The sequence below is a fragment of the Eptatretus burgeri genome, chromosome 10 (genome assembly GCF_056783735.1).
Source record: "Eptatretus burgeri isolate ZD-2024b chromosome 10, Ebu_testis_v1, whole genome shotgun sequence".
NCBI lineage: Eukaryota > Metazoa > Chordata > Myxini > Myxiniformes > Myxinidae > Eptatretus > Eptatretus burgeri.
Genome location: NC_140970.1, coordinates 56,493,104 through 56,503,058, shown reverse-complemented (window position 1 = coordinate 56,503,058; position 9,955 = coordinate 56,493,104). Strand labels below are relative to the sequence as shown.

Sequence of the window (9,955 nt, the reverse complement as noted above, 5' to 3'; positions counted from 1 at the left end):
TTATGAACAAAAAGTTTATTAACACAGACAAAGCGGGAGAGGAGGAGAGGACGACGCGTGCATGTATGACAAAAAAAAACCCAGATATAATGTAATCTGAGGCATGGGTAATGATTTAAAAAAAAAAAATTCTCAGACCCAGCTTTCACCATATAGAAACGTGGGACATGAACAAGTTTGAGGGAGTTGAGTGGACAGAGGAGGCCAAAAATATATATTTTGTGTCACAGGTTGTGATCACAGTACGATCTTTCTTGTTAGCTCATACCAAGTTGAACTTTCATGAGAACCACCTTCATGTTTTTACTCTATAGTGACAGCCAAACATTGTTTTTACTTTTACAAACTCAACGGATCAGCATCTGAAACAAATGCATGCACATTCATTTACCTGAAATAACATTGTGCGTCCCATCTGCGACTCCAAAACCTTGCCATCCCGATCACCACCAGCATCTCCTAAAGCTTGCATCTCCTCATTTTTTAAGAAGAAGTTCCACTTTGCCCTCTTTCTTTGTTCAGCATCCTGGTTTCCCTTCGATTTTCTGAGTGATAGCTCAACAAGACAGTCATCCACAAGGCTGCGTGACCCCAACCACGTTCCCACCTCCAGTCGACCACAATATAAGACCTCAAACCTCTTGTGGAATTCATCGTGGCACAATACGGAAAGCAAAGCCTGCTCATCTTGGAGTTGGTTGCTGCTGGAATTCGTGTCATTCTGTACAAGACGTGAGAATGTACGAGTTGCAATGTAATAGTCATTCCACTATGCACCAAGCACATACTCCACCAAATCAAAATCCTATTATTTAGAAAGTTATACTACATATACTATTAAACACTTGTTTTATAGATACTCATAAATGTCCAGAATAAGTAAGATTACTTCGATGAGGTTTCCTGCATTAACAGAAATAGAAACATCTTTATGTTTGTGTTCATTTAAATATACTTTGTACCAAGGGTGAAGTCACTGTTCAATCATTTAACCGTGGACCATCACATCGCCAACGACTATGACCGAGAATGTGCACACTGTTGTGCTTATGCAGAACATTTTGTCGAACATGTTGTCTAAGACATTTTGCATTTTTCTACTTTGATGCTCAAGGAAAGCAAAACTTTATGTTCAATGCAAATACACCTTTATGAAAAAGAAAATTAGATTCAAATAATCAAATTTATACAAAATATACCGTGATATAAATTAATACCGAGTACGTCTACCCTTAATTGGGACAATTTCAAATCATTAAATTAGAAACCTTTTTGGAATGGTGTTCTATGCTTCCTCCAAAGATCATTTAAGTTGCTGGGATTCTTTTCTGCTATTTCTTTGCCAAATATTCCCATCCAGCTTCAATGATGTTGTAAGCTGGGCTTTGAGGGGGCCATTCCAATAAGTTTTAATTATTCCAGCTGAGCGTTTTGGATCATTTTCTTTCTGGAAGATGAAGTTTGGACCAAAAAGTCTTGCACCACTGGAGATAGCATGGTGGAATGAAATATATTTGTACGTTGCTGCAGTCAATATACCATCAATTTCAGCAATTTTCCAACACAACTTGAGGACATACACCCCCAAACTTTTGCAAATGACAAGGCCTCCATTTGCAACTTGATGGAGTACAGCTTTCCTCTTTGGACTGGCACCTCGGCCTCACACCTTGCCCTTATTGATGCCATGGAAAGCAAAGCACTCAACATCATTGGAATCTCTCGCGATGAAGCCAAGTGTCCAGCCTGTTACTCTCACATCGCAGACATGTTGGTGGTCTGTCTGTATTCCACCACCTCCTTTTTGGTCTTGCACCCTCTGCCCTCTCTTGGGGCTGTGCTTTCCAAGTTTCTGCAGGGCACATGGTCTGCTAGTAACCCTCTTCTTGTTAAAATCCCTCAAATCCCGGCTCACTGCTCACATCTACTGATTTGTTCCTCTTTTTCTCTCATCTGTGAACCAACTTCCAAGGCAGCTGTTCACCACCATCTCAGATCATCCCCCATTCAAAACCATGATATTTTCTACCCCCACTAACCCTCTCCAAGCCCATCTCTTTCCAAATTTCCAGTTTTCCTTTTGAGAATTTGCTTCTGTATCCATCTTGTCCACCACATGCATCCTCACCTAGCCCCCATTCCTCCACACATCGCTTTTTGTCAAAAACATTTGGAGCTGTGGGGACCACCAGAGAGAGACATCGCAGCATCAGAATAGAACCAGCGAGAGCCCCAGAGAGAAAGACAGTAACGCGTCCTGGCTTTTTTCAGTTCTCACAGGACAGGGCAGACTCCGGCGATGCATGCACGGACATCAAGCAAGCCCGCGCTGATTGGCAAGGAGAACTGGGGATCTTCTGATCATGGTCACCCTTGCTCCCGCAACGTTCCGGGGTTCCTTATCTGATCTGGTTGCGACCTTTCGTTGGCTCATGCTGCAATTGTGGAAAATTACAATAGATAGATAGTACATGGGAGACGTTGCATGCAGGGATGGGGAAGAAAGGGGCTTAAACACAAACACTTGCTCAGGGAAGACAAGAGCTCCCTAAACACTTCACTCGACACTATCTCTAAAATTGAAGCAATTATATCACGCTTATGCTGACATGCAGTTATGAAATAAATATTCTAAACTACTCCCCATTTACCCCCTAAACCAGATCCACTACAATATCAACCTTGTGCAAGTGTTGAGATGTTTACATGTAAATGAGATAAAGTTAACAGGAGGACTCTCCAAGTCAGAAATCTTTGGCATAATTTAAAAGATAAGTGTCTCCACACTCCACAACCACTCAGAGCATACAAAGAATTAATGATCAGTTGAATAGGCTATCGTTTTGTACACAAAATTGAGGCTCGTTGAGGAGCTTAAACAAAGAACAGATCAGGACATAACAGAATGAAAATAACAGCAGAAAGAGGGAGGGATGACGACAACAACTTTTTGTTCGAGGGACAGTAGGGTAGAGGGACAAAACAGACCTGGAGGAACAAAGGACATGGGGAAGAATGAGAGCAAAGTGGAGGAGGACACAGGGGGTGAACAAGCTGGATACAGGCATGAACTCTCAATCACAGAAGTGGAAGGGAAAACTGGGGAAGAAGCAGAAATGAACAAAAAATAACCGGGTGACAGAGAGCATGCAAAGGGCAGTGGATACAAGATCAGAAAGGAGGTGGGAAGAGACAGAAAGAGATAATCAAACTGTCTGTGATGTGAAAGTGATAGGCTCAGAGACTCAGTTTCATCACAGTAGATTCCAATGATCTTTGAGGCTTTGTTTTCTATGGCGTCAAAATTGAGCAAGGTGTGAGGCAAGAGCACCATCACAGAGGGGAGAGCAGTGCCCTATCAAGCTGCTGATGAAGGTCTTGTCGGTCGATAAAAGTTGATGTGCCAGGGAAAGACTCTGCATGATGGAGGATGCCCAGTCTGCGACGGGCTTTGGAGGCCAACTTATCAGTGTGGTTTGCCCAAGAAAGATCATGGCTGATGGTGTGGCCCAAAGGTTTGAGTGACTGCACTTCTTCAAGAGGCTTGTTAATGAAGTAAATGGGAGAGTTTTCTCTCCTGGATGCTTGCGAAGGTTTTGATCAAGTGGATTAACCCCTTCTGTTTCTACCTTACTTTTTTTTTTACTGCTGCTCACCTGGCCTTACCTGCTTCTGTCTTGCGTTCTATGAACGAGTTTCCATCTCCATGCTTATTCACTCTCTTACTTTTCATTTAATCTTGAAAGGAAAAGTGAAAGAAGATGCTTGCTTGGATAAATGCAAGATATCTGCAAGCCATGTGCGAATACCTTGGCAACAATAATTAGATGCCAAATTGTGAAAATATTATATAGATGTTTTGAGACAATAATCTGACCATGTTTGAGGATCAAGAGATTTCATCCATCGATTTGAAATGAGAAACAATTATTGTCCAACATAGAATTACCAGGGCAGAAGCATATCTGCTGGTCTGTGACAAAAGAACGAGAGGATAGGAACGACTTGACATCAGACGCACTTATGGAAGTAGGAATTTCATAAATTTGAATAGGATGGGAGGGTTTTCAGAAGACAGCACCTCGTGGGTAAATTAATTTGACGTCTTATCAATCTTCTTGGGGATGAAGAAGGCATTTGCTTGATTACTTTTGTCACCGAAAGTGGAAGGAGGTTATATTTCCACACCTTTCTGTCCATCTGTCTGCGTGCACGATATCTCAAAAACTTGTGGACGGACCTGGATGAAATACTATACAGCATGATATTTCAAAAATGTATTGGGCCCGATATGTTCTCGTGGATCAGGCATTGCGTGGTGGAGGTATGCGCTCCACCGAGTGCCCTTCTAGTTCACCGTATGTTGAATGTGGCTTGAAATGCAGAGTGTAGACATAAAGGATGCAAGTTCATATGAGCAGGATGGGACGACCTAATTCTGATGCCATCAAATTCAGGTATGCAAAAAAGTAGTTCAGGTCAAGTGTGAAAATCGTTCCACCTTGTCTGATGGAAATCCTTGTTGTAAATGTGCTTTTGTGGAGGTGTGCGTCTGCAATTTGCTGTGTACCTGTTTCATTACCTGCTTTGGTGCCAACACCTGTAATTGCAATGCTGTTTGTGCATTTGTTCTGTGGCTGGCATGTCTTTTTTTTTCCTCTCCAATGCTACATTCACTGTCTCCTCCACAGTCCTGTCTCCTCTCCCATCCTCGAGTTCATTCCATCTCCCTACACTGCTTAGCTTTGCACCAAATTACACAACCCCATCCTTTCACTAATCTTCCTGCTCTGAATGTCCCTAAAGAGTAACATTACTCCCTCTTCCCTGCTGCTTCTTTCTCTGCCAACACTTCCGTACCCACTTTCACCTCTTCCTCACCATTCAATGCCACCCTCTTCCTTCCTCACCCCCCCCCCCCCAGTGCTCTCTTGTCTAATACAGTTCCCCACCCTTCTTGCTTCTGCCCTGAACTCTCCGAGCAACCATTTGTCCATTAGGAAACTCTGACATCAGAGGGTTCAGGTTTAATATTTCAGATAATTCTTTAAAAGTTGCTGCTGCTTCTCCAGATACTGTTGAAGATGGATGTTAGACTTCCATTGGTGGGATTGGCTTTCAAAAAGGAAGTTTGTTTGTGAATAATTATCACCTCACATGTCATTGTGTGTAATTATGTGAAGAGTATGAAGAGGAAGAATATTAAATTGAGAGCTTAAATAAACAGGTCATTAATTCAACAGAAGCATGATCGACCAAATAAGTGCTATTGAATTGAAGTTGCTTATCTGACACAATCCTTTCATAGAACATCGCCGACTTCAATGTATCTATTCACGGCGACTCTCTTCCACTTTAGTTGGCCGACCTTACATACTGATGGCAATATTGCTGTCATTTTCAGAAACTGAATGCCCCTTCAGCAAGCCTCTGACCTGTCTCCCTCTCTCCAGACCTGGTGTTGGTGAAGGCTCTTCCTCCATAAATCAAATCTTTGACCTGTCTTCCTTTTTTCCAGGAGCCGAGCCATCAATGACGAGCTTGGTTTCCACAGTGGCCATTCATCTTTGGACATGCTACTTCTCCTCACATAATGGTTGGAGGCGTTGAATCAGAAATAAGAGGTCAGGGCTGTCTGGGGAGAAAATTCCATGCTTTCAACACAGTCTAGCACCCACCTTTGGTTGTTAATATCTCTGACTGTGGCTGTGGCATTCAAGCTGTCGGTTGACTTGGGTGGTTGACTTCTTCCATTTGTGCGAACAGTGCAACTCTTGATTTCTCAGTGTTAACAGCTCGACACGTAGATACTGGTGTGTCCACGGCAATGTCTCGAGACCAATTCTCTATTTTTACCTCCACCACCAAAGGTGGACCGATGTTATGTTTTCACCACTGTTTGACTATCTGTCTGTGAGCAGGACGTCTCAAAACGTTATGGTCAGATTTGGACAACATTTGGTGGATAGGTTGGGAGAGTGGCAAGGCCAAATTATATCAATTTCGGTGAATATCCAGATCTGAAAAATTTGAAGTGATTCTTCATCATTGAGAGACAGGGGGACAAATGATATACAGCACAAAATTTCAGTTATGGACAGATTTGGACAAAACTTGGTGGATATGTTGGGTTTATGACAAGGATGAATTGATTCGATTTTGGTGAAGATCTGGATCCGGATCTGAGAATTTTTAAAGCGATTCTTCACCATTGAGAGAAGCCTGGTGTTGGCTTAGTGGCTCGGGTGGCTGGCTTGGGATCTTAGGATCCCGAGTTCGAGCCCTGTTGGCCACTGAATTGACACCAGGTGGGGTTGACTCAGTGTGTCATCTTTCTGAGGTTGGCAAAATAAGTCCCAGAACACTGGTAGAGAGGAACAACATTAGCGGCACAGCCGCGCTTGCAAGAAATGTTAGCTACCGAGCAGCCAAGCTGCCATATGCAAGAACAGAACAGAACCATTGAGAGATGGCGCCAAAAACGATATATGAGTGGAAAAAAAGTTCCTGTTCATCATTTACACCTATGTGAAATGAAAACAAACACATCATGGTGTTTGGTCATATCAATATTTTGTGTGTGATAATCATGAAACCCACATGAGAATGTCAACACATGTGCAAGACAAGTCTTCAGCGGCTTGAAGAGGGGTGGAGTCAAAAGTCAGTTAACAGCTCAGTAATTGGTGTGACCATCATTTCCCTTGACACACGCTTGCTAACGGTGCCACATTGAGGACACAAGATGGTAAAAGAAGGCTTCAGGGATGTCATTCCAGATCTGGACCAAAGCCTGCCACAGTTGGGCCAATGTCACTGGCCGGTTTTGAAGAATTCCATTTCACCGTCGTTCAGCACAATCGTCATTCCATTTCTTCCCAAACATGTTCTGTGGGACAAAGATCAGTGGAAACAGCTGGCCAGGGAAGTGTGGGAATGTTCTGTTGTGCAATGAAGTTGGTGACCACTCGTGTGACATGAGGGCACACGTTATACTGTTGAAGTATGATGTGATGTCCATGAACCTGTAGGAATGGCAGGACGTGAGGATGGAGAACTTCATCACCACCGAATGACTGTCAAATTGCTATTAATGACCTCCAGTGGGTTCTGTGATGTGTGGCGATGTCTCCGCATACCATCACGCTTCCACTACCAAAAAACTAACATTGCACAACACATGCGTCAACGTAACGTTCCCATTCCCATCGATAAACATGACAACGGCTATCACTATCGTCAAGATGGAACCTCGACTCATCTGTAAAGAGGATGCAGCCCAATCTTGCCTCAGACGTTGTCTACACCAAGCGAGGCACACATGTCGATGGCGTGGAATCAAAATCGCACGTACTGCTGTTCGTCGTGGTCAGATGTTATGTTCGCGTAACCACTTCCTGACAGTTCTGGCACTGATTGGTTGCAAGCCAGGGATGCTGTGAGCTGTCAAACTTGCTGTCTGGAACAGATTCCGAAGATGCACCAGGATAACCAATATGGTTATCCTGCCGACGTGACATCACATGTGGTTGCCCAGAAAGTGGACAGTTTCTAATGTTGATAACATCTCCAAAGTGACTGTATGATGTTCTAACGAACACCAAAACGCCAAGCCACAACATTTTGTGGCATTCCTGGCTCAATAATTATCTGTCTCAATGGAAATAATTATCACCTTCCGTGTCTTTGTGTGTAATTACGTGAAGAGTACTGAGAGGAATAAAGTAAGTTGAGAGCTCAAGTAAACAGGTCGTATGAGCAACAAAAGCATGATAGACCAAAAACAGTGCGATTGCATTGAAGTTATCTTGTATATCCTTGTGTAACTCTCAAAGCTTAAAGATTGCAAGCTCCTTTGTGCCTACCATACGAGTTGACTGAAAGTATTCCAACCATGTCAAGATCAACAACAGCATAAAAGACAAAAGCATAATGGCTTGTAGCAAGGTATTATGTACACATTTAGGACACGGGGACCAAAAAATGAAAGTCATTGTATGATTCAGTTTTGCATATCATTTGTTAGCCAACATCATGGGGATTCAGGATCTATTATGTACACATGCTGTGATGAACCAAACTAAAATCTTAGGATTAAAAGTGCAGATTTCTTAAAAACGTTACGTACTTCCTAACGACCTTTGATGTTCTGTATACTGAACACAAACTGGCCTTTGGTATTGATTTTTATATCATAGGGCCATCTTGGTAAACTTATTCTACGGTTATAAAATCAAGCTTATAGCTTCCAGTAATTTTGTAGCATCTTGGTAAATGCAATTTGTTACGTACTTCCGAACATTTTTGACCCAATCATGGAAGTGAACCTAAAAACTGGTATGTAGTAATGATCCATGTTGAAACTTGTCATTTTAAATCATCACTTAATGCAGAAGTAAATTTCTATTTAAGATGTTTTATCAGATGCATTTCAAATTTCTGGAATAAGATTTTGTAAGCTTCACTATGACTGGGGGAAATTTTGCAAAATCTGAGATTTTACACATGTGAATGTGCCAAGATATGCAGAAGGTCATAAGAAATGTACTGTTTCGAGGAATTGTTCTATTCTTATGTATAATGATATGTATCAAACAAAAAATGCATTTTCAACCATTTTGGACAACATATACAATCATACATTTAACCCATTTCTAAAAAATGAGCTATAAAAATGGAAAAAATATCCTGTGTTTGGATAAAAAAAAACATGCTTTGTAAGCAACTATATCCATAGGACCCAGAGCAAAATATACATTTTCTGAAAGCACAGACACTTGGGCATTATATAACATTAAGATTGTTTATCTTTTTAAAACTGGGTTCAATTTCTAAGTTTTCTCCTCATTTAGGACCACAGTGTACACAATACCATGCTACAAGCCTAATATAATCATTAAAAACTTGCATAATTTATAGCAGATACCGGAAGTTAAAACAGCTATTCACAAATTTCTAATCCATAAACTAGATATTGGGAGTTGTTTGCTCAACATCACTGAAGCCTCGTCAGAAGACGTGATTCAGCGTCTTGACGAAAGCAATTCTGTGACGTTTCACGTAGCACGGTTTAGGTGGGAAAACACATGTTGCTCGATACCAAATTATTCATTCTCCTGACAAGGAAGGCATGGACTTCACTCGACGTATTATATTATTATTTAAATGTTTCAATGTCGGTTGACCGTCTTCCTTAGATACTAGCAGTGAACAGGAATTAACAAGACATTCTTAATCGTCACCTTGGTGATACAGGATGAACTACGTTTGCCAAATCTACACAAAGCACGCGATACCTTTATATTCCAAAAGCTTCGTTTCAAACCGGTTTTCCGTTTCACTCAAATATGGCAAATGAAGGTGTGGGAGAATCCGGTTAAGCAAGCACCAGTCATGAAAAGCATGAGCAGCCACAGCTGGTGATATTTAACCGTATGAATAAAGCATGCCCCAAGTAAAACTCACCCATACCTTTGATCACAACCAGACAAGAAAAAAAACTCCAAACCGAACTCACCTGACACTTGAGATTATCGCCAAAGCTCGACATACTTTACCCTTACCTGGGAGTGACTGACTATACATGGTTAAACATTAACGAATGACTCGTATTAATTATAAAAAAACACTGACAGCATGTTTTGCTTTCATACTGCCCACTTATGCAATGGGTTGTTGTACAAAGTCAGTAAAGTCCTGTGGCATGGGCCAATGGTCAGAATCCTACATTGTAGTATCGCATGTGATGGAACAGCAATTCTCTGGGGTCAATTTCCATATAGTGCCACTTTATGACCTTTGCACCAGGATGTTAATTCAGGCCCGTGCAAGCTCAAAAGTCATCCAGCTCGAATGTTGTATTTGTATACTTTCTAGAGCTCTCTCTCTCTCTCTCTCTCTCTCTGAATGATAAAGAAACAAGATGAAGTCAAGGTTCAAACCAGCCAGCATGGTG

The 9,955-nt window shown here is 41.7% G+C and overlaps 1 protein-coding gene across 2 annotated transcripts in view; it reads right to left on the bottom strand.

Moving 5' to 3' along the window:
• LOC147018631 (TBC1 domain family member 1-like) overlaps nt 1–9,593 on the bottom strand; it is a 121,484-nt gene extending 111,891 nt beyond the window's left edge. For both annotated transcript variants that reach the window (XM_085898502.1, XM_085898503.1), the window contains exons 1-2: nt 9,518–9,593; nt 392–721 (exon numbers count right to left, since the gene is read on the bottom strand). In XM_085898502.1, coding sequence (XP_085754628.1) covers nt 392–721; nt 9,518–9,550 — 363 coding nt within the window. In that variant the 5' untranslated portion in view covers nt 9,551–9,593. The remainder of the gene's footprint in view (nt 1–391; nt 722–9,517) is intronic.
• Between the last annotated feature and the right edge of the window lie 362 nt (nt 9,594–9,955).